This window comes from Trachypithecus francoisi, unplaced genomic scaffold (genome assembly GCF_009764315.1).
Source record: "Trachypithecus francoisi isolate TF-2019V2 unplaced genomic scaffold, Tfra_2.0 Lachesis_group5, whole genome shotgun sequence".
In the NCBI taxonomy this organism is placed as follows: Eukaryota; Metazoa; Chordata; class Mammalia; order Primates; family Cercopithecidae; genus Trachypithecus; species Trachypithecus francoisi.
The window spans coordinates 7098452-7123350 of record NW_022681470.1 but is presented as its reverse complement, the minus strand read 5'-3'; the positions used below and the strand labels follow the sequence as shown (position 1 = coordinate 7123350).

Sequence of the window (24899 nt, the reverse complement as noted above, 5' to 3'; positions counted from 1 at the left end):
TGTTTCTAATAAACTTTCAGGGCAAGACCATCACATGTGTTTTAAGGATGTAGATAATTCTAGTTAATGAGGAGAGTTAGAACCTATTTCCAACAGATAAATTGCATCTGTTGGAATCCATTCAAATTCCCATCCCTAATGATCTGTACTAAAACTTAATACTAAGCCACACCACATCGATTAAAAGAAATATTATGAAAAGAATGCATAACTGCCTAAGATTTCAGGTGAAAGGAGAGAGCTAGTTGAAATCATCTTTTCACACAAAACTAAGTGAATGGTAACTTTTCTGGTTATAATCAAATACATCTCTCTTCTTACCCTCAGAATAGAGGGAATGCTGTATAGTCACTAATGCTGTCCAAACTTAAGTGCACTGGGAATAAAAGGATGGGGAAACTAAACAAAGCCAAAAAAAGAAAATAATAATAAAATAATTCTGACAGCGTCTGGGATATTCCTTAAAGCATTTATAAGATTCTTCAGGAGCTATGGGTAGCTTGCCCCATCTGAAAACTCCAAAAGCAGTTATTTCCTAGATCTAAAAACTAAAATCGAATTATTTTCACTGTACTCTATCGTAATATTTTTCTTTTTTTTTTTTTTTTTTTTTTTTTTTTTTTCAGTTGTTTAATTTTTTTCTTTTTTTTTTTTTTTTTATTATACTTTAAGTTCTAGGGTACATGTGCATGATGTTTTTATCATGTATAACTCCCCAATGCAATCCCTCCCTCCTCCCCCCTCCCCATGATAGGCCCCAGTGTGTGATGTTCCCCTTCCCGAGTCCAAGTGATCTCATTGTTCAGTTCCCACCTATGAGTGAGAACATGCGGTGTTTGGTTTCTCTTCTTGTGATAGTTTGCTAAGAATGATGGTTTCCAGCTGCATCCATGTCCCTACAAAGGACGCAAACTCATCCTTTTTGATGGCTGCATAGTATTCCATGGTGTATAGGTGCCACATTTTCTTAATCCAGTCTGTCACAGATGACATTTGGGTTGATTCCAAGTCTTTGCTATTGTGAATAGTGCCGCAATAAACATACGTGTGCAGTGTCTTTGTAGTAGAGTAATTTATAATCCTTTGGGTATATACCCAGTAGTGGGATGGCTGGGTCATATGGTACATCTAGTTCTAGATCCTTGAGGAATCGCCATACTGTTTTCCATAATGGTTGAACTAGTTTACAATCCCACCAACAGTGTAAAAGTGTTCCTATTTCTCCACATCCTCTCCAACACCTGTTGTTTCCTGACTTCTTAATGATTGCCATTCTAACTGGTGTGAGATGGTATCTCATTGTGGTTTTGATTTGCATTCTCTGATGGCAGTGATGATGAGCATTTTTTCATGTGTCTGTTGGCTGTATGGATGTCTTCTTTTGAGAATGTCTGTTCATATCCTTTCCCCACTTTTTGATGGGGTTGTTTGCTTTTTCTTGTATATTTGTTTGAGTTCTTGGTAGATTCTGGATATTAGCCCTTTGTCAGATGAGTAGGTTGCAAAAATTTTTTCCCATTCTGTAGGTTGCCTGTTCACTCTGATGGTAGTTTCTTGGCTGTGCAAAAGCTCTTTAGTTTAATTAGATCCCATGTGTCAATTTTTGCTTTTGCTGCCGTTGCTTTTGGTGTTTAGAGACATGAAGTCCTTGCCGCTGCCTATGTCCTGAATGGTACTACCTAGATTTTCTTCTAGGGTTTTTATGGTATTAGGTCTAACATTTAAGTCTCTAATCCATCTGAATTAATTTTCGTATAAGGGGTAAGGAAAGGATCCAGTTGCAGCTTCTACTTATGGCTAGCCAATTTTCCCAGCACCATTTATTAAACAGGGAATCCTTTCCCCATTTCTTGTTTCTCTCAGGTTTGTCAAAGATCAGATGGCTGTAGATGTGTGGTATTATTTCTGAGGACTCTGTTCTGTTCCATTGGTCTATATCTCTGTTGCGGTACCAGTACCATGCTGTTTTGGTTACTGTAGCCTTGTAGTATAGTTTGAAGTCAGGTAGCGTGACGCCTCCAGCTTTGTCCTTTTGACTTAGGATTGTCTTGGCAATGCGGGCTCTTTTTTGTGCCATATGAACTTTAAAGCCGTTTTTTCCAATTCTGTGAAGAAAGTCATTGGTAGCTTGATGGGGATGGCATTGAATCTATAAATCACCTTGGGCAGTATGGCATTTTCACGATATTGATTCTTCCTATCCATGAGCATGGTATGTTCTTCCATTTGTTTGTGTCCTCTTTGATTTCACTGAGCAGTGGTTTGTAGTTCTCCTTGAAGAGGTCCTTTACATCCCTTGTAAGCTGGATTCCTAGGTTTTGATTCTCTTTGAAGCAATTGTGAATGGAAGTTGATTCCTGATTTGGCTCTCTGCTTGTCTGTTACTGGTGTATAAGAATGCTTGTGATTTTTGCACATTAATTTTGTATCCTGAGACTTTGCTGAAGTTGCTTATCAGCTTAAGCAGATTTTGGGCTGAGACAATGGGGTTTTCTAAATATACAATCATGTCATCTGCAAACAGGGACAATTTGACTTCTTCTTTTCCTAACTGGATACCCTTGATTTCTTTCTCTTGCCTGATTGCCCTAGCCAGAACTTCCAACACTATGTTGAATAGGAGTGGTGAGAGAGGGCATCCCTGTCTTGTGCCAGTTTTCAAAGGGAATTTTTCCAGTTTTTGCCCATTCAGTATGATATTAGCTGTGGGTTTGTCATAAATAGCTCTTATTATTTTGAGGTACGTTCCATCAATACCAAATTATTGAGCGTTTTTAGCATAAAGGGCTGTTGAATTTTGTCAAAAGCCTTTTCTGCATCTATTGAGATAATCATGTGGTTCTTGTCTTTGGTTCTGTTTATATGCTGGATTACGTTTATTGATTTGCGAATGTTGAACCAGCCTTGCATCCCAGGGATGAAGCCCACTTGATCATGGTGGATAAGCTTTTTGATGTGCTGCTGAATCCGGTTTGCCAGTATTTTATTGAGGATTTTTGCATCGATGTTCATCAGGGATATTGGTCTAAAATTCTCTCTTTTGTTGTGTCTCTGCCAGGCTTTGGTATCAGGATGATGTTGGCCTCATAAAAAAGTTAGGGAGGATTCCCTCTTTTTCTATTGACCGGAATAGTTTCAGAAGGAATGGTACCAGCTCCTCCTTGTACCTCTGGTAGAATTCAGCTGTGAATCCATCTGGTCCTGGACTTTTTTTGGTGGGTAGGCTATTAATTGTTGCCTCAATTTCAGAGCCTGCTATTGGTCTATTCAGGGATTCAACTTCTTCCTGTTTAGTCTTGGGAGAGTGTAAGTGTCCAGGAAATTATCCATTTCTTCTAGATTTTCTAGTTGATTTGCGTAGAGGTGTTTATAGTATTCTCTGATGGTTGTTTGTATTTCTGTGGGGTCGGTGGTGATATCCCCTTTATCATTTTTTATTGCGTCTATTTGATTCCTCTCTCTTTTCTTCTTTATTAGTCTAGCTAGCGGTCTGTCAATTTTGTTGATCTTTTCAAAAAACCAACTCCTGGATTCATTGATTTTTTGGAGGGTTTTTTGTGTCTCTATCTCCTTCAGTTCTGCTCTGATCTTAGTTATTTCTTGCCTTCTGCTAGCTTTTGAATGTGTTTGCTCTTGCCTCTCTAGTTCTTTTAATTGTGATGTTAGAGTGTCAATTTTAGATCTCTCCTGCTTTCTCTTGTGGGCATTTAGTGCTATAAATTTCCCTCTACACACTGCTTTAAATGTGTCCCAGAGATTCTGGTATGTTGTATCTTTGTTCTCATTGGTTTCAAAGAACATCTTTATTTCTGCTTTCATTTCGTTATGTACCCAGTAGTCATTCAGGAGCAGGTTGTTCAGTTTCCATGTAGTTGAGCGGTTTGGATTGAGTTTCTTAGTCCTGAGTTCTAGTTTGATTGCACTGTGGTCTGAGAGACAGTTTGTTATAATTCTGTTCTTGTACATTTGCTGAGGAGTGCTTTACTTCCAATTATGTGGTCAATTTGGGAATAAGTGCGATGTGGTGCTGAGAAGAATGTATATTCTGTTGATTTGGGGTGGAGAGTTCTATAGATGTCTATTAGGTCCGCTTGGTGCAGAGATGAGTTCAATTCCTGGATATCCTTGTTAACTTTCTGTCTCGTTGATCTGTCTAATGTTGACAGTGGAGTGTTGAAGTCTCCCATTATTATTGTATGGGAGTCTAAGTCTCTTTGTAGGTCTCTAAGGACTTGCTTTATGAATCTGGGTGCTCCTGTATTGGGTGCATAGATATTTAGGAGAGTTAGCTCTTCCTGTTGAATTGATCCCTTTACCATGATGTAATGGCCTTCTTTGTCTCTTTTGATCTTTGATGGTTTAAAGTCTGTTTTATCAGAGACTAGGATTGCAACCCCTGCTTTTTTTTTTTCTCCATTTGCTGGTAGATCTTCCTCCATCCCTTTATTTTGAGCCTATGTATGTCTCTGCATGTGAGATGGGTCTCCTGAATACAGCAGACTGATGGGTCTTGACTCTTGATCCAGTTTGCCAGTCTGTGTCTTTTAATTGGAGCATTTAGTCCATTGACATTTAAGGTTAATATTGTTATGTGTGAACTTGATCCTGTCATTATGATATTAACTGGTTATTTTGCTCGTTAGTTGATGCAGTTTCTTCCTAGCCTCGATGGTCTTTACATTTTGGCATGTTTTTGCAATGGCTGGTACCGCTTGTTCCTTTCCATGTTTAGGGCTTCCTTCAGGGTCTCTTGTAAGGCAGGCCTGGTGGTGACAAAATCTCTAAGCATTTGCTTATCTGTAAAGGATTTTATTTCTCCTTCACTGATGAAGCTTAGTTTGGCTGGATATGAAATTCTGGGTTGAAAATTCTTTTCTTAAGAACGTTGAATATTGGCCCCCACTCTCTTCTGGCTTGTAGAGTTTCTGCGAGAGGTCTGCTGTTATTCTGATGGGCTTCCCTTTGTGGGTAACCCGACCTTTCTCTCTGGCTGCCCTTAAGATTTTTTCCTTCATTTCAACTTTGGTGAATCTGGCAATTATGTGTCTTGGAGTTGCTCTTCTGGAGGAGTATCTTTGTGGCGTTCTCTGTATTTCCTGAATTGAATGTTGGCCTGCCCTACTAGGTTGGGGAAGTTCTCCTGGATGATATCTGAAGAGTGTTTTCCAACTTGGTTCCATTTTCCCCCTCACTTTCAGGCACTCCCATCAGACGTAGATTTGGTCTTTTTACATAATCCCATACTTCTTGCAGGCTTTGTTCATTTCTTTTTCTTCTTTTTTCTTTTGGTTTCTCTTCTCGCTTCATTTCATTCATTTGATCCTCAATCGCTGATACTCTTTCTTCCAGTTGATCGAGTCGGTTACTGAAGCTTGTGCATTTGTCACGTATTTCTCGTGTCATGGTTTTCATCTCTGTCATTTCGTTTATGATCTTCTCTGCATTAATTAATCTAGCTGTCAATTCTTCCACTTTTTTTTCAAGATTTTTAGTTTCTTTGCGCTGGGTACGTAATTCCTCCTTTAGCTCTGAGAGGTTTGATGGAGTGAAGCCTTCTTCTCTCATCTCGTCAAAGTCATTCTCTGACCAGCTTTGATCCGTTGCTGGCGATGGGCTGCGCTCCTTTGCAGGGGGAGATGCGCTTTTTTTTTGAATTTCCAGCTTTTCTGCCCTGCTTCTTCCCCATCTTTGTGGTTTTATCTGTCTCTGGACTTTGATGATGGTGACGTACGATGGGGTTTTGGTATAGGTGTCCTTCCTGTTTGATAGTTTTCCGTCTGACAGTCAGAAGGACTGTCTGTTGGTCTGTTGGAGATTGCTTGAGGTCCACTCCAGACCCTGTTTGCCTGGGTATCAGCAGCAGAGGTTGCCGAAGATAGAATATTGCTGAACAGCGAGTGTACCTGTCTGATTCTTTCTTTCTTTGAAGTTTCCTCTCAGGGGTGACGCCACCCTGTGAGGTGTGGGGTGTCAGACTGCCCCTAGTGGGGGATGTCTCCCAGCTAGGCTACTCAGGGGTCAGGGACCCACCTGAGCAGGCAGTCTGTCCCTTCTCGGATCTCAACCTCCGCGTTAGGAGATCCACGGCTCTCCCCAAAGCTGTCAGACAGAGTCGTTCGCGTCTGCACCGCCCCCGCTCTTTCCCCTAATGGGCTGCAGCTGTGCGCTGTCCGCAGAGGTAGAGTCTACAGAGACAGGCAGGCTTCCTTGAGCTGCTGTGAGCTCCACCCAGTTCGAGCTTCCCAGCGGCTTTGTTTACCTACTTAAGCCTCAGCAATGGCGGGCGCCCCTCCCCCAGCCTCGCTGCTGCCTTGCGGATAGATCGCCGCAGACGGCTGTGTTAGCAGTGAGGGAGGCTCCGTGGGCGTGGGACCCTCCCGCCAGGTGTGGGATATATTCTCCTGGTGTGCCTGTTTCCTTAACGCAGTATTGGGGTGGGAGTTACCCGATTTTCCAGGTGTTGTGTGTCTCAGTTCCCCTGGCTAGGAAAAGGGATTTCCTTCCCCCTTGCGCTTCCAGGTGAGGCGATGCCTCGCCCTGCTTCAGCTCACGCTGGTCAGGCTGCAGCAGCTGACCAGCACCGATTGTCCGGCACTCCCTAGCGAGATGACCCCAGTACCTCAGTTGAAAACGCAGAAATCACCGGTCTTCTGTGTCGCTCGCGCTGGGAGTTGGAGACTGGAGCTGCTCCTATTCGGCCATCTTGCTCCGCCCCATCGTAATATTTTTCTTAATTAAGCTTCATCACTATCATCACCCAAAGGGTCAATTATTGAGGTTTCATTCAAACTAAAACCCTGAAAGCTAAGGATGGAAAGATAAGAATAAGCAAAAGGTAAGAGAAACATTAAAATGGAAAGATGATAAAAGAAAAATAAATTAGAAGAAAAAAAACACTAGATAGTGACTCAGAGAAGTAGAGGCTGAATTTGGAGGAAAATAGAAGTAAGAAAGTAAAGGAGAGAGAGATGAAGCCAAGAGTAACAGCACTGGTGACAGAAGGAGTTACATAGAAAGAGAACAAAAGGCAAACAGGCTATTTTAACAGGGAGTTAGAAATCCTCTTACAGGACTGGGACTGCCACAAAGGTCTCTGAAACGGGGGGCACCATCTAGACAGCATTATTCAGTAGGAGAAACTGTATTCAAATTTAACCATCATCTGGAGGGCATCAAGCCCTATTTTTATGTGATCCTGATTTTCCGTAATAAAATACAAAAGCTCATGGAGATATTCCACCCCAGTTACACAATCACGAAATGGGAGAAATGATTTGGTTTCTTCTGTCATCGAATTTAATCCTTACATCATCATTGGGAAACAGAAATTATTATCCCTACATCCCATGGAGGCTCAGAGAGAGAGAAAGTGACTTGTCGAAGATTATCTTGAACAATGTGAGTCCCAGGTCTGCAACTTACTCGGTATGTTGTGGAAAAGTCACTGAGCCTCCATAAAAGTCATCTGTAAAGTGAAAATAATTAATAACAAGTCCACAGGTTTTCATATATAAATGGGAATATATACACATACATGTAAAATACTTGGTAAAATGAAAAACATGATTTGTCATATTTACTAAAACTAAAATGTTCAGTGTGAAAAGCTATACGGAGTTTACGCGCTTCTTGTCCTTTAAACTATTAAGACTGAAAATGATGGAAAAGGGGAAGGAGAAGATGGAAAAGGAAGGAAGAAAGGAAGTAAAAGGGAAGGAAGGAGAGAGGGAAAGAGAGAGAAAGAGAGGAAGACAGGGAAACAGACAAACCCAGTAACAATGGCTAACACTGCGTATTTATTGTGTGCCAGGTCCTGTACTAAGCCTTTGCTCATTTAATCACCATAGCAACTCTAAGGCAGGTACTGTTATTACCCCAGTTTGCAGATAGGGAAAGTGAGCCTTGAAGAGGTTTAGTAACTTGACCAATTTATACAGCTGGTTAGCGAGAGAGCCTGGATTCAAATATTCAAATCCACACAGGTACAAGTAGATACTCTTCAACTCTTTTTTTTTTTTTTTTGAGACAGAGTCTCACTCTATCACTCAGGCTGGAATGCAGTGGTGCAATCTCAGCTCACTGCAACCTCCACCACCCCGGTTCAAGCAATTCTTCTGCTTCAGAACCCTCCCGAGTAGCTGAAATTACAGGCACGTACCACCACGCCCATCTAATTTTATATTTTTAGTAAAGATGGGGCTTCACCATGTTGGCCAGGCTGGTCTCAAACTCCTGACCTCAAGTGATCTGCCCGTCCCAGCCTTCCAAAGTGCTGGGATTACAGGCATGAGCCACCACACGTGGTCTCTGGTACTCTTCAATTCTTATACTACCTGGATATTAGTCAGCTAGAAATAACAGTCCTATGGGAAAGAGGAAATATAAAAATCTCACTATAAAAGCAGGAATAGGAAAATATTAGGCCCATCAGCACACCAGCAGCTAAAAATATTATCCCTAGCCAGAGATTTAGCACATGCTATTTTAATGTCCAGTGGCAGTGAAGGAGATCTCAGTAAAGGAGAGTAACATTAGTTACCCTGATAAGGTCAAATGGGTGCTGCAAGAAGGGAAAAAACCTCCATGAGATTATTTCAATTGCTAATGAAATTGCAAATTAGCCTTTGAGGAAAGATGAGTTCATCTTTCCTCAGTGGATAGTGAGCTAGTAAGCAAATGTAAAAAGCAATTACAAAATTTACAAAGACTTTAAAGACCTCCCCATGATCAAAAAGCTAGCTCAGAAATTTCAACAAAAATGTCAACAGAGTTTTGGATAGACAGAAATCTTAGTGGTTGTACAGTCCATAGACCAAAGCCCTTCCTAACTGCAGACAATCCGACCTGCCTTTAAAAGCTGATAGATTGCCCAAAGAATATATATAAATGCCAATAAGCACTTGAAAAACTGCTCCATCATTAGGGAAATGTGAATCAAAATCACAGTGAGATACCACTTCACATCCATTAGGATGACTATTACCAAAGAAGCAGAAAATAGCAAGTGTTGGTGAGCATGTGGAGAAATCAGAACCTCTGTGTACTGCTGGTGGAGATGTCAAACGGTGCAGCCACTGGAGAACACGGTATGGCAGTTCCTCAAAAAATTCAAAAAATTAAAAGTACAAGCTGGGCACGGTGGCTCACGCCTGTAATCCCAACACTTTGAGAGGCAGGCGGATCACAAGGTCAGGAAATCAAGACCGTCCTGGCTAACACGGTGAAACCTCGTCTCTACTAAAAATACAAAAAATTAGCCAGGCGCCTGCAGTCCCAGCTACTCAGGAGGCTGAGGCAGGAGAATGGCATGAACCTGGGAGGCGGAGCTTGCAGTGAGCCAAGATTACGCCACTGCACTCCAGCCTGGGCCACAGAGCGAGATTCTGTCTCAAAAAAAAAAAAAATAAATAAAATAAAATAAAATAAATAAAAATTAAAAGTACAATTACCAGGTGATCCAGCAATCCCACTTTTGGGTGTACACCAAAAGAACTGACAGCAGAAACTCAACACAGATATTTGTATATCCATATTCACTGCACTATTATATACAATAGTCAAGGGTAGAAGTATCCCAACTGCCTGTTGTTAAATGAATAAACAAAATGCAGTAAATACATTCAAAGGAATATCATTCAGCCTTTAAAAAGGAAAAAATTCTGGCACATGTTACAACATGGATGAACCTTGAGGATGTTATGCTAGGGAAATAAGCCAGAATAAAAGAATAAATATTGCATGTTTCTGCTTATATGAGGTACCTAGAGCAGTTTAATTCATAGGGACAGAAAGTCAAATGTTGATTGCAATGAGGATGGTAGGGGAATGGGAAATTACTGTCCAACAGGTACGGAGTTTCAGATTGGAAAGATTCAGTTCTGGAGATGGATGGTGATAATGGTCACACAAGAATGTGAAGTGTACTTAATGTCATTGAACTGTGCACTTAAATATAGCTAAAATGGTATGTCTTATGATATATATTTTTACCACAATAGAAAAACAAAAAAAGAAAAAGTAAAGAACAATAGACTTCTTTGTGTAAATATGAAAAAAAAATTAAAGCACATTGAGTAAGATGTGTCACTAACCTAAGGACCCAAGGCAAACCATAGAGTCATTTTATTTACCTTTTTATATACCTTTATCTTCTTTAAAGGTGCCTTATGTACATACTTTAAAAAGTTATATCCTAAATGATATATGGCATTTGCTTCAAAATAATCAACTGGGGCATAGAGGAAGTGGGGAAGCAGAAATGAAACAAGATTTACTTGTGGTGAATCATTGTTGACACTATGTGATAGGTGCATGGAAGTTCTTTATGTTCTTTTCTCCACTCTTGTATTTGTTTGAACTATGCCACAACGAAATATTTTAAATACTGCTTTATATTTACTATATAAAACAGTTTGGAACAAAATATCAAGCCACTGAAGAGCAGCAAATTCTAAAATAAGATGAAGAAACTTTTTAAAAGAAAATATTCCTTAGATGTTATCACTTCCATTTGTAGGGAAATCCATGTTCCTTTTCTGGACAATTATAATGAACAGTTAACATACACTGAAGAACTGTTACTTATACAAGCTTTATATGCACTGTTCACGTAATACTAACAATATCCCATTTTACAGATGTGGAAACTCAGACTCAAAGAGGTAAAGTAACTGGATTCATGTTAAGTGCATTTTAACCCAGACAATCTGGCTACAAGCCCTTCAGCTTAACAAGTACATTTCTTAAATTACAAGGGTATTTTTTTCTTCTTTCTTGCTAGCCAGTTTAGATAGCCTCAACAGTCCTGAGTTGTCAGAATTAGAAAAGCCTGATTGAGAACCCATGAAAAGAGATATTTTGTTTTTTAAGGGATATGATCAATACCTTTGCCTCATCTGTCACAGTAAATCCCTGAGGAGTTTCAACATGAGCTTAGCTCAATTTAGTTCATTCACTAAGCACCTGCTAAGTGTCACAGGCTGTTAAACCTTGGGTACTGTGCTATGCACTCAGATACCCAGAGGAATATAAATTATTCTATTATAAAGACACATGTATGCAAATGTTCACTGCAGCACTGTTCACAATAACAAAGACATGGAATTAACCTAAATGCCCATTAATAATAGATTGGATAAAGAAAAATACATACCATGGAATACTATGCAGCCACAACAAAGAACAAGATCATGTCTTTTGTGGGAACATGGAAGTAGCTGGAGGCCATTATCCTCAGCACACTAATGCAGCAACAGAAAACCAAACACTGCATGTTCTTACTTATAAGTGGGAGCTAAATCGTGAGAACACATGGACACATAGAAGGGAACAACACACATTAAGGCCGATCGGAGGGTGGAGGATGGGAGAGAGGAGAGGATCAGGAAAAGTAACTATTGGATTATAACTATGCTTAATAACTGAGTGATGAAATAATCTGTACAACAAACCCCCATGACATGGGTTTACCTATATATCAAACCTGGACATGTGCCCCAGAACTTAAAATAAAAGTTTAAAAAGGTAGACAGTGTACTACGACATGATACTGTATTGAAAACTAAAATATAATCATGAAGGTGGAATACTAGAATTCCCTGAGAAGAGTTTTTATAAAGGTACAATCGAAAATATTAACGATTGTATATTTATCCAGAAATACCTACATTTCTTAACGCCTATTTTTCTATTATAAAAGTGAGTAAAATGAATATTGCTCCTACTTAAAAGATACATTGAATTAGAGACTAATGAAATATAAACTGCAAGGCCTCGCATGGCATCTTGGGGAAGAAGAAATTCCAAATTCCAATTTCCAAATCAAAGAAGCAAGAAATGACAATACAAAATTTAATACTTAAGGCCAGGCACATTGACTCACACCTGTAATCCCAGCACTTTGGGAGGCCGAGGTGGGCAGATCACAAGGTCAGGAGATCGAGACCATCCTGGCCAGCATGGTGAAACCCTGTCTCTACTAAAATATAAAAAATTAGCCGGGCGTGGTGGTGCACGCCTGTAATCCCAGCTACTTGGGAGGCTGAGGCAGGAGAATCACTTGAACCCAGGAGGTGGGGATTGCAGTGAGCCGAGATCGCGCCACTGCACTCCAGCCTGGCAACGGAACGAGACTCCATCTCAAAAATAAAAGAAAATAAATACTTAAATGTTTCTATTTTTCAACTTGCAGAGTTTCAATACAAATGTAAAACATACTTAAAATATGTGTTTCTATTACATTATGTGCTATCGGAGAGCAATAAAAATAAAATGTGATAAAAAAAGAACTGCCAACAGAAAATGGAGGTTAATGTAATATTTATTTTAGAAACCAGAAAACCAAAAATAAATAACTTATATCAGTCAGTTCTTCCTCTTTCATGGCATTAATCACCCTGTGATGAGTTGCTTGACATCTGTGTTTGCCATGGTAAAATAAGCTCTGTGATGGTTCAGACCTGTCTGCACCGTCCGAAACTCTATCGTCAGTGCTTACCATATACATAGCTACCCCATACACAGCCAAGGCCAAATGCATATGTAATGAATGGACTTCAATTCTGAATGTCCTGTCCATTCACTCATTTATCTAGAGAGCAACACAGTAAAGAGGCAAGAGTAGGAACTTTGGACCAGGCATTCATTCACTATTTTATTCATTCATTCATGCATCTATGCAACCAATATTTGAGGACACCTATTTTGTGCCATTTTTCTAGGTCCTGAGACACTGCAGTGAAAAACAGGTGTTTCCAGCCTCATATAGCTCGACAATTCTGCCACTAATCTTGGGAAGTCATTCAGTCTGCATAAGTTGGTTTTCAGCTGGTTTTTTTTTTTTTTTTTTAGAAAAATAGAATACTAATAACCAATATGGAAGATTATTTTAAAGAAAACAAGTCATATACAAAATGGACCTGGCACACGGTAAGTAAGCACTCAGTAATTAACAATCAATCAAAAGCCTAAAAACAAAATACCAAATATAAAATTTAGAACCAGTGACAAATGACATTGATTTCCAGAGCAAATGCACCTACAAAAGTTCGAAGAGAAAAAACATTGTAATAATATTAATTATGTGTTAATAGCAATATTAGTATGAATCTGTTCTCTCTATATGGTATCAAATTTTCTTCAAAATCCTTTGGCATACACCATCTTAAGTATTAACAACGAAAAATGTCCATAGATTTCTGTACTAGAGAAAAAAATTTCTACGAAACCAGTTTGGCTGACATGGAGAGCTTTGCGTGGACAACGAAGGTCACGTAGATTTGTATTGTTCTTGACATCTTCTAGCAATGAGTAAATGGGGGAAATCATGTCAGCTGGGCTTCTAAATGACCTGCAGCCATGGGGACACACAGCAAGCAGAGGAAGACTTGGTCAGGAAGTGTTTTGCAAAGATGGCTTTTGCAAAGACACTTAGGGAGGTTGAGACACATGCCCAGGCTTACGTAGCTACTCAGGGGTGGGGTCAGAATTCACATCCAGCTCTTCTGACTCAGAGTCCTTTGACCTTCATGACTACTACCTCCGCATGGGCTATCGTCCTCCTTTAGAAGTTCAGATACACAGGTAAGAGAAGGGAGCTTATAAAAAGTAGATTCCTTTTATACCTCAATTTAAAATTCTCAGAAAGAGTTCTAAACACTTTAAATCCCTTTTACCCAGAAGCTTCTGGTTTTTGTTCAGTCTTGTTAGGAATTGGAGTGGCTGTGATACATCTCTGAGATGCTATGAAATAGAGATGAATTGAAATACTTTCAACATTAACAAATCATCTGAGGCCTCATAAACACCCTGCACAGTACATTCATGGTACATGCAGGCCTTTGTCTTACTGAAAGACAACCTATGTCATCTGATGTTAGGAGAGCCACTCACTTCAGACCACTGAAAGTTTCAAAAAAAGAGAAAAAAAGTCATAAACCAAGTATTCAGTGTCATTTACATGATATCTACCATTTCCTTATGAGGTTATGGTCGGTGGTCTTCCTTTAAAACTTTTGTTGTATTCTCTCTCTCAAAAAAAAAAATCATTTGTTGAGCTCTACTTTGTTTTAAGCACTGTATGCAATTGTTAAGCTAAGTATAGCATTTTTAAAATCTCTTTTCTTGGACTGGATGCTATTTGTTCAAACTCCTTTACTTCCTATCACTGTGCTGTCCAATCCAATGGCCACTAGCCACCAAGACAATTTTAGTTAAATTTGAATTAATTAAAAGTAAATATAATTTAAAATCCAGGTCCTCAATAACACTCACCACATTTCAGGTGTTCAGTTACCTCACGTGGCAGGTGGCTACTATAGTAGGCAGTGGGCACATAGAACATTTTCTGTCATGATAGAAAGTTCTATTGGACTGCATCGCCATAAGGCATCAAATCTAGGACTTCCATCTAAGATCAGATATGAACAGAACGACCACCAGGATAGGTCAGACTAAGTTCCCAATCTTATCATTCCTGGGGTTCCAAGAGCTAAACTACAGGTCAGAGGACAAAAGCATCTAATCTATTGAGAGTGGTTGACTAGACATCCTGGTATAATCCACGATGTCCGTGAAGCAACCAGGATGCTGATTATTCACTGACACTAAATTACAAACACAAAGTCTTAGTGAATTTATTGACAGAGAAAGAAAGAGAGGCCACAGAAAGACAAATCAATAAAGACCTGAATTCAAGCTGTGTGACTTCAGGCAAATTGTGTTACTTCTCTGATCCTAAATTTCATAATCTGCAAAATGAAAAAGTAGATAAACTCTGAGTTTCCTTTCACCTCTGAAATTCCTGGATTCTAAGGCTTTATATAGCTTGCATAATATCCAAGGAGCTGTGCAGACTTCCAAGATATACAAGACAAGACTCCAAAGACTTTCCCATTAATGAGTAGAGGAAGCTAACTACACAGGGCTAAACAATATAAGACAGGACATTGTAAGTATCATAAAAATGGTATTACCAACGCATCCTACAGAATCTCCCTCTTTATTCTACCAGAAAAAAAATGACTGGAGGTAGTGAAAACATTCACTTTTCTTTCATTATCAAAAAATATGGTAGCATATGGTACCCCACCTGGCATATACCGGATGTTTAATAGTTTTTTGTTAAATAATAGTAATAAGATAATAATGACAACAATAATATTAATTATACCAGCAGTCATTTATTGGAAACCTAATATAGATTAGGTTCTATGCAAGACACTTTCCCCAGGCTATCCCATTTCAGCATCAAATAGCCCTATGAAGAAAACATTAAAACATTTTTTATGTTTCATCACTTTATGGATTTAAAAAAACTGCAGAGAAAGGAGTTAGGTCGCCAAACCACAGCCACACAACTAAACAGTGGCAGAGCTGAGATTTAAAACCAAGACTTCCCAATTCTAGTACACATGCTTCCTCCATTTCCACCCATTGTCTCCTTAAGAAAACTTTTACTTGTTAATCACCAGAAAGGATCAAAGATAAGAAGGCTCTCAAACTTTTTGGGAACCCAGCTAATTTCATAAAATTGCCATTTCTTATATATTCTTCCAGAAGACAAAATAACAATTTATCTTTCTAGATAGGCCACTCAGCCAAAATATTTTCTAGTCGAGACCAGGTGGCAATTTCAATGGAGCTAGAATTGAGTTCATGATTGTCTGTTAGTGTTCCAATGTCTTTTGTTGATTAGACACAAGACAAGAGGGTGTTAAAAAGAAGCCGAGTTACATTTGCATTGCTGTGGGCAAATGGCAGAAAGAAGTGGGCCTTTGTTTCCTAAGGAACTGGGCACCCACTCTATCATTTACAATTATTTTATAATTAGGTTGATATTTAGTAGGATAGAAGCCTGCGTAACCCTCACATCCATAAGCCTCCTTATCACTGTCATGAAGTGGAAAGCAAGGGCCAATTATTTGTGCTGCTTGTTTTCCACAATCCTGTTTTCCAAGAGACTTAACATTAAAGTCACTAAACTGTCCAAATTCAAAATATTTCCACGTTCTCTGCAGTGATCACATTCTGTCACCCACACTTCCTAAAAATACTCCGCTTTCCATCACTCACTAGAACCACAGAGGCTATTAGAAGGTAATAAAATCCCTCGAGGACTTCTCTTTTGCACATTTGCACTTTCCTCTGATCAATTAGATTCAGGGAGATTGGAAGTGGGAAATAAAAGAAATTAAATTCAGGCCACAAATCCTTATCGTAATCCCACAAATAGCACTGATAAACAACAACTGGTGAGGAAAGAGCTCAACCCTGGAGGACTCTCCAGCTCTAAACTCAATTATTATGCAAAATTCATCATTAAATTATTACTCATAAAATCCTTCTATCTACTTCTCATCAAGAAATATCATCATGGAAATATCAATGATGGTCCTATCTTATCTCAGGGCACACGTCAGTATTAGTATCACTGAGGAAAAAACAGGTCTGAATATGTTTAGGGTAGACAACATCCCTTGGTCCAGAAAGTTTCTTTCAAATAATCTGATTTACAAAAGACACTCCATTTAAAACTTCTTCAAAAATGGCAAGATACTTCTCTCAGTGCCTGCCTCCCATCTGAGCCCTTAATTTAGAAATCTGAGGGCTTAAAAGGACCATGCTTTTCATAATGATCTTTTACACACATTCCTTCCTTTTCTAGGGGGTCTTTGTCTTGTTGTCCCTTGTACATATTCCTCACTCTGCTAACATGTAGTAAACCCAGGCAGATTAAGACTACTAAGTTTCAAAAATATTAAAGATCAACTTAGGCACGGTGGTGCACACCTATAATCCCAGCTACTCAGAAGGCTAAAGCAGGAGGATCACTTGAGCCCAACAGTTCAAGACCAGGCTGGCCAATATAATGAAAACCCATCTCAAAAAAAAAAAAAAAAAAGTCAAAGATTATTTTTCACAACGGGGACTTAGGCAAGAAATATCGACACCCTCAGGGTTGACCAGATGGGCAGTACTGCACTGACAAATCCACTGAGTTAATGTAGAAAATGGCAGCTAGCTCAACGCTGAGAGACTACTAATGTCTATGGCCCAGTCTCTTCCAAAGAAGAAATCAAGTCACTCCTCTTTCTGGCAAGTATGTCTCCTCTCACAGAACAGATTGACTTCAGAAGTAGCTTTCAAAGACAATGCTTAGGTCAAGTCAATCGGCATTTAAGTACTCTTCCTGGTTGGGTGATAGCTCTCACTGTTACTTCATATAAGAAAAGCCAGTGGTCTGGCCTTGGTCTTCAAGAATGGAGCAGTCACGGCTGAGTGCTGTGGCTCACGCCTGTAATCTCAGCAGTATGGGAGGCTGAGGGAGGAAGATCACTTGAGCCCCAGAGTTCAAGACCACCCTGGGCAGCATAGTGAGACCCCATCTCTAGAAAAAAACAAAAAAATTAGCCAAGCATCATGGCACCCACCTGTAGTCCCAGCTACTCAGGAGGCTGAGGTGGGAAGATAGCTTGAGCCTAGGAGTTCAAGGTTAAAGTGAGATATGATTGCACTACTGCACTCCAGCCTGGCCAACAGAGCAAGACCTTGACTTAAAAAAAAAAAAAACAGAATGGAGCCACCTTAACCCTAAAATAATAACCTTTTGCCACTACCACCATATGATACCATATTTGAAAGATTTATTCAGGTACCTCAGCTTCACAGGTAACAAGGCTGTCATCTCTTCTCTTCTCCAAAAGGCATTGTTTCCTCCTTTATGACTAAATAAACAGTGCAAATTATGTCTTCAACTTTAAGTCAGGTTTAAAAAGAAAAAAATAAAAACAAACAAATGCAAAGCAAGCGACTATATAGGGATGAAGAGACAGGAGAGGAGAATGGAGGAGAGAATGGGAGTAGGAGAAAGGTGAGGGGAAGAAGGAGATGGGGGAGGAACAGTGAACTTGGTAAGTTTGCTATTTTCAAAACCATGCTTACTGCAGTAAGATAATGAATGAGGAAAACATTTTCATTTTCTTTTCTGACAGCTTGAGCATAAATGATTGCTGCAATAATATCAGAAATTATTGGGCATTTTGAGGAGTCTTGCGAGTGAGAAGCCAGCGTTCCAGCCAATTTGAAGCTCTGGCTCCAAGGTGCCCTAGAAATTTTGTTTTTCAAATGCAGGAATGTCAGCTGCTGGACTGAAAGTGATGTATACTGTCTAGTGGACAGCATGCTGGCCAGACATCAAATTTGAAGTGTCTCTCCTTGTACTCAGTTGTTCTTTACGGCCAGTGCTGCCCCCACAAAGGAGAGTTTTGACCAAAGCCGACCAAAAATGGGGGTATTGTTTAAGATCCATCAACACCAAATAACACTGAGTTCTGACTTATCACCTCTACAGATTCTTCAAGAAGCTGATCTGAATCCAACACCTCTTGGAGCTAGTTGGGTCTCTTTTTCCCAAGGCAGTTGATGACTTCTAGTTCTAATCTAGTTAGGGGCCTGTCTGAAGGAGGCCTAAAAAGTGCCAGGAATAAAAGCAGTCAAACCGCAAGATTTTATGTGCTTTTAAATGAGACGTCCTCAAGTACATAAAACAACATAACCATTGTAATTTAATCACCTGCTTATGAAAAAGACAGCCCTCTAAATAGAAGAACTGAGAAGGCAAATACTTTGCCTATACGGATTTTTAGACTGTGTCTCTGACATCAAATGAACTCTATTGAGACTCCCTGTATTATGCCAAAAACCCACCAGCCAGCATCCAAGACTGACTTGCAAGTAGCAACCCTAATTCGGATCATGAAGCAGCATTACTATCACCTGTGCCCTTCAATAGGGTGACATCCACTCTACCTTAACAATCGGAGTTTTATCCACTGTACATTTTTTCCATAAGATTCTTATGGACTTCTCCATGGAAAACAGATCCCTGGAATGTTTCCGTGATTTGGAGGAACTCCTGTAATTTGTATGAGGATAGCGATAACGAGAGAGACATCAAACAAACACAAGAAATTTACACATCCCAGCTTTTCTGTGTTTTCCACTTTGGAAACCAATAGCCTATGAAGATAAAATGAAAACAGCACATACATATCTTGAGTGTGTGTAAATCCTCAGAGTCGTACGCAATAAGTAAACAGGAGGTGTCATGAGGAGGCAAAACACCACGAATGCTCCCAGTTCAGAACACACTTTCAAGAATGATGCTTCAATAGTGAAGTAGAAGGGAAAATGGGCATGAGTCGAGAGAACAGCAATTTCTCTATCCTTTCTCTCCACTGTTACTAAGCAATGTCCTATTGGAACTGAAGTTTTTTTCTAAGTCTTCGATTGACTTCCTGATTAATAAGCATTGTAATCTAGTGTTTATTCTTTTATGAAGGTGGAGCAGTTGAACTATCCTAACACACATATTCAACCAACACCCCTCTCCAATTATTTTGTTGTTCTTCACATTGAAATTTGGCCTCTACTGAGAAGACATTGAATGGGAAGCCCATGTAAGACAGAAAAAATAGAAGCATAATGGACACATGAAATATGTGATGTCCCGATCTACGTCTACACACAGATATAGACAGTTTGACCTGATAACTAGCAAATGACAAGCAAGGACACTGTGTCTCTTTACACATTATCTGATATTATTTATATATTGTTATTTCTATCACAAAGAAAAACAAAAAAACAAATGCTCAGAGAATATAAGAATAGACAGACAATCCATAGGTAAGCATTAAGAGTAAAATTTACTGAAAGGAGTTATTTTTTCCAATAATGATTTATCAGGAAAATCTTTCTTTGAGAAGTAAGTTATATGTGGTCACTAATCCTAAGCAAAGAGCTAATAAAAGAAGGGAAAAATGAGTAGCACAAGCAGTTCTAAGCTTTATCAACAAAATAATCATGCTTTTAAAAAACGAGGTAGTACATTCTCTTCCTGAAATCATTACAGTCTGTTAACTTAAAAGCAAAATCAATGGCGATTTGATGCTATACAACACGGTATAGAGTAAACCCAAAATTACCAATATGGGGCTCAGATACACTAAACAGTCAAATAACTATTTCTAAAAGCCCTGTCTTCTTATTTTATTTGTTCTCAAAATAACTAACTGACTGACACACATGGGTTGCTGCATATTTAGTTTATTTCTAATGAAGATAACTATTAGGTGTCCAATCTACTCAGTCCTTAATCTTTTAAAGGGAAACAGAGAGGGAATACAATTGTTTAGTCTAACGGAAATAGCTTACTACTATATTTTTCCAACCAAAAGTCTAACTCTTCACATTGTATACACCCATAAGATAGAATTCAGAATTCTCACAGCTTGCATATTACAATATTCAGTCTTACCAAAAATACAAAATATTATGACATTTAAAACCACCCAACTCCCCCCAAAATATTTCTTCTTGAAACCAACTCTAAATAGAATAGACAAGTATCCAGTTAATTCAAATAACTTAAAAATACAATACTAGTAATTTAAACTCAAGTGGATTATTTTCCTGATTTATGCACTTGGAATGCTTTAAGACTAACATAGACAACTAGGTTCTGATTTCTCTTTCCCATCATACTGTTTTATCTTACACACATGTAAATGCATTCATAAGTACACAATATAGCACTGTTCGCCAAGGCTAGAGAATAAAATAGCTAGCATTGTACCAGGACGCCTGTGCATCTTTCCATTAAAGCCATAGCAATATTCCCTCAAACACATATTCATCACTACCTTTTAATGATTCTGGGCTACATGGATGAAAAGTTTTGATTTAGTGCAGGTTAAAGTAGGACATAGTCTTTCATCTTTATTCATAATCAGTTCTGATCCTCTTACTGAAAAAGAGATAAATGCAAACATCTTGAACTCTTCAATGGGCTTCTCTCAAATTAAAACCTTTAACAATTTTGGGGTGTTTCAAAGTATGACTTCCTTTTTACCATGTGAGTGTTAACCAAAGAAATATTGCTCAATAAGCACTCCAGATAATATACTTTAAAAAAATCATTTATAAAATGCAATAAAAATGATTGGTGCAGAAGAATACTGCATCCTTAATTTTAGTAAGATTGTTGATGATAACCAGAGTGAAGTTGCCTAAGCAACCACTCGAAAGCACATGCAATATTTAAATGCATCTTTATTATGGTTGCTCAGTGTCTAAAAGTTTGTTGCTGGTAGCATTGCTATTAAATGTATAAGGCTGCCAAACCTATTTGTGGCCAAAAAAAAAAAAAAAGTAACTCTGCAAGATAGATATTATTTAATGATTTAATAGGTATATGGCACTAGAATATAAATACCCATAAATACCCCAAATCATAAAAGTAACAGAAAGTAAAAAATAATTTAGGCTAAGACAAAAAAAGACTAGAATTGACTAGTCAAGAACAAAATTATTAAACCACATACATTTACACAGACACATTCTGTCTCTTGCCACAAAACTCCAAAGTGGTCTATTTTTATTTCTAAAATGTGATATGCTTATGCAGTTATTATAACCTAAATGTTTCGAGGTGAGTATAAGAAAAAGCTTCTAAAATTATTATGGATGCTACTAAATCATGTGTATAACAAGCAAAATATCTGGAATGCCCAAATTTGCTGTTATTGCTCATGACAGAATAATCTATGCAAAACCAGTAGGGAACATGGGAGGAGGCCTCATTCACTTCAACGAGTTTCTCCACGTATGCATCATTGGAGAATGTTAGATCACTTTCACGTATACAGTACGTAATCACTGATGATTTGGGGAATCCACAAGGCCACAAAGTTGATACATACTCTGATCTAGAAGAGGAAAAACATCGAGAAAGCCAGAAGTTTCCCGTTTTCCAAGAAACTGAAGACATTCTTACCTTTCTGTACACCAGCATGTTAGGTGATTCGTCTGCCACCCCGTTGCTGGTCTGTCCGTAATTATTCCCCTGGGCCATGTCGCTCAAAACTTGGTCCGCTCTCAGATACGAGAATTATCAGTGTGCCCTGCAAAGGGTTAGAGAGACTTCAGTGAGATCCCAGTGGTGGTGCTTAGGGGACTCCCCTGATTCATCGTCATCATTCACAACACCCACCCCACATGGCGTGTTCTTACAAACTGGGGCTGGCTGGAGAAAGTGACACAGGACATGGATTTTTTAAAAAAATTAGTTGACACCTATAATACCCTCAAGGAATTATAAGAAATTACAATCTTCCAGGTAGAAATAGCCATTTGGTTATCGTTTGAGCTGACTTCATTTTCTGGATACTCGTTTTGATGCTCACCCTAAAAACTCATCGGTAGCATTTCCCTAGGACAGAGTTCTCTTCTCTCCCAATACTTGCACCTGCACTTAGTGATGTTTTCCCCAAAGGGTGGAAAGGCAACACCTGGGGGGCGGGAGCGGGGGGCGGGGTAGCACACTTTCTCCCAGGTATCTGTCTAGTGTCCCCACCTGCAGCGCATCACAGAGGCCCATTCCCGCTGTCATTCTCCAGCACATGGTTTCCTCTATTCCCCCGGGTCTCCCACACAGAGCCAGAGTATACGCTTCGCCTACTTTCACCTGCCTGCGCTGCCAGCCACCGGCTGCTCTCCTTTCTCCCCACTTCGCTTCGAAAGTCCAGAGGTAATCCTGCCTAATTTTTTTGCAAGAAGACACACAACATGTCCCGGCAACAAGAACTAGTGGGAGGTCAAGCCTTCAGGCCATTTTACCCGGGTCACTGTGGGTAAAAGTCTAACTGCAGAAGCCTCCAGAGCAACCAGCCAAAGAGGAGAAAACAGGCAAGCCCAGCTCCCCTTGCTCGCTCTCACAGCAGCAGCAAATGGCAGGCGAGCCTGTGCCCCGCGCCGCGGCGGCCGCCGGAGCCGGGCAGCAGTTTCAGCACCGTGGACCGCGGGGTGCGCGCTGCGCCTGTAGCCCAGCCCCGGCGCGGGGCTCCCGGGGGCGGCAGCCTTGCGCCAGCCGACGCTCCCGCTGCGCAGAGCGAGGGCTGGGTGCGGGCCGGGGGCCGGGAGGGCTCTGGGTGGCGCTGCCTCCTCCCCGCCCGCCTCCCCTATTTACCTCCTCCGCCAAGGTCACGGCCCCGCGGCGTCTCCCCTCCCGGGCGGGCTGGGTGCAGGCGGTGTCAGCTGGCGGCAAGCGGAGCAGCGAGGCAGGGCAGCTTCATCACACTCGCGGCGGATGCGGATTCCGCGCCGCCCCGGCTCTCGCTACTCAGGCGACCGCCACCCTCGCCTCGCCGCCGCCCGTGCACAGGCGGCTCCGGCAGCCGCCACTCGCGCCCGCTCCCCTGGGCCGCCTCGCTGGCTCGCTCCCTCCTCCGCTTCTTCTCCCGGGGACTGGGACCAGCCGAGCGCGCGCTGGAGTCGAGACGCCCGGCCCGTGCGCGCGACTGGGAGGAGGGAGGAGGGGACAGTCACGTGGGACAGGGGCGTCCGAAGGTGCCGGCTCGGATGGGCTCGGCTCGGCCGCCGCCACACCGCCCGGGCCTCCCGGGCCTCCCCGGCCTCCCCGCCCTCGCGCCCCTCGGGAGGCTGTAGTCCTGCCCCCGGAGCGGCCAGCCAGCCCTCCCGCACACCCCGCCCGCCCGCCCGCGCGTGTGTACGTGCGCCAGAGGCCTGGAGAGACCGGAGTTTAACGCCCAGTGTAAGCCGGAAAGGGAGAAAGGCTTTGCGATGGGTGGGTGGGTGGTAGGTGGGTGGGTGGTCTAGTGAATGGCTGGACGGATGGACGGACGGATGAATGGATGAATGGAGCCCCGTGCAACCCAAGGTTTCATCACGTGCCTAACGACTCCGCTGAAAGTCCCAGGGAAGCAGATGATTTATTATTATTATTATTATTCTCAAATAACAGAGTAGAGAGAAATTGAGACATCCTAAGAGTGAAGGAAATAGCCAGGACCAAATGAATCATTCATCCCCGTTTGCCTGCGGCTTTCACAGCTTCTTCCTAAGTTGGAGAAATGGGAAACGATTTGAAAGCTGCCAACCGGAGGTGAAAATCTTGCCACTTGTGAAACTGAAGGAACATTCCCAAGGCCTGGCTTCTCCTTTTAACAGAAGGTGCTCAGAGGAACTTTCCTCTTGCCCACTGCCCTCATCCTCTAGCAAGTTTCAAAGAGGTTCCGAGGTGCTGATCCTCCTAGCTATAGTCTTCGTATTGCTGCCACAAATTCTTCTATAAGGATTAGAACGACATGAAGGAGACAAATCACTTTTGCCTCGGTGGTAGTAAAGCAACCTGCGCCTCTGACTTTCAGGGGAAGGGCTGGGCAGCTGTCAATCTAGTTTTCCTTCCTCTGCTGGGCCAGCTGTGGAGGAGAGGGAGGGACAGAGGGAGAAGATAATCAAGGTCAGCTGTCAATCTAGTTTTCCTTCCTCTGCTGGGCCAGGTGTGGAGGAGAGGGAGAGACAGAAGGAGAAGATAATCAAGGTCAGCCTTTCCTGACCCTTGGTGTAAGCAGAGTAGAATTGGAGATGAACACTTCTACTCAAACAGGGGTCATGCAGGTCTTGTCAGGTTTCTCTCAAGGAACAAATATTTACCTAACCTAGCCCCTGTTCCAAGCACTACAGGAGAAATTTCGTTGTCTCAAACTACACACACTCTAGTCTGACCTGTCTCCCACTCCAACTCCCCACATCTTTCCACTGTAGCCTCTGGAACTTAGAATCTTCTTCAGCACAATTATCTTCGTTTTCGACTTCTCGAAATATTTCGTTAACGTTCTTGCTCTCGCTGAAATCTACTTATCCCTCCTTTCACCCCTCTCTCTTCCCTTTTGCTCAGTCTGCTCCTGAGAAGTTGATGTGACTTGCGTGACTTGGATTAATACATTTGCAGATACAACTGGGCACGCTCACTCAGTCTGAACATTTTCCTCTTAAGAGAGAACCGCCTGAAGGAAGCAGTATTCCTCCTCGTTTGCATC

At 41.0% G+C, this 24899-nt stretch overlaps 1 protein-coding gene across 7 annotated transcripts in view; it reads right to left on the bottom strand.

Annotated features, from left to right (window-relative positions):
• Positions 1-23491, bottom strand: part of RGS7 (regulator of G protein signaling 7) — a 588990-nt gene extending 565499 nt beyond the window's left edge. For 6 of the 7 annotated variants that reach the window (XM_033196582.1, XM_033196581.1, XM_033196583.1 and 3 more), the window contains exons 1-2: positions 23027-23491; positions 21836-21962 (exon numbers count right to left, since the gene is read on the bottom strand). In XM_033196582.1, the coding sequence (XP_033052473.1) occupies positions 21836-21913 (78 nt within the window). In that variant the 5' untranslated portion in view covers positions 21914-21962; positions 23027-23491. The remainder of the gene's footprint in view (positions 1-21835; positions 21963-23026) is intronic. The other variant, XM_033196584.1, reaches the window with a different exon arrangement.
• Between the last annotated feature and the right edge of the window lie 1408 nt (positions 23492-24899).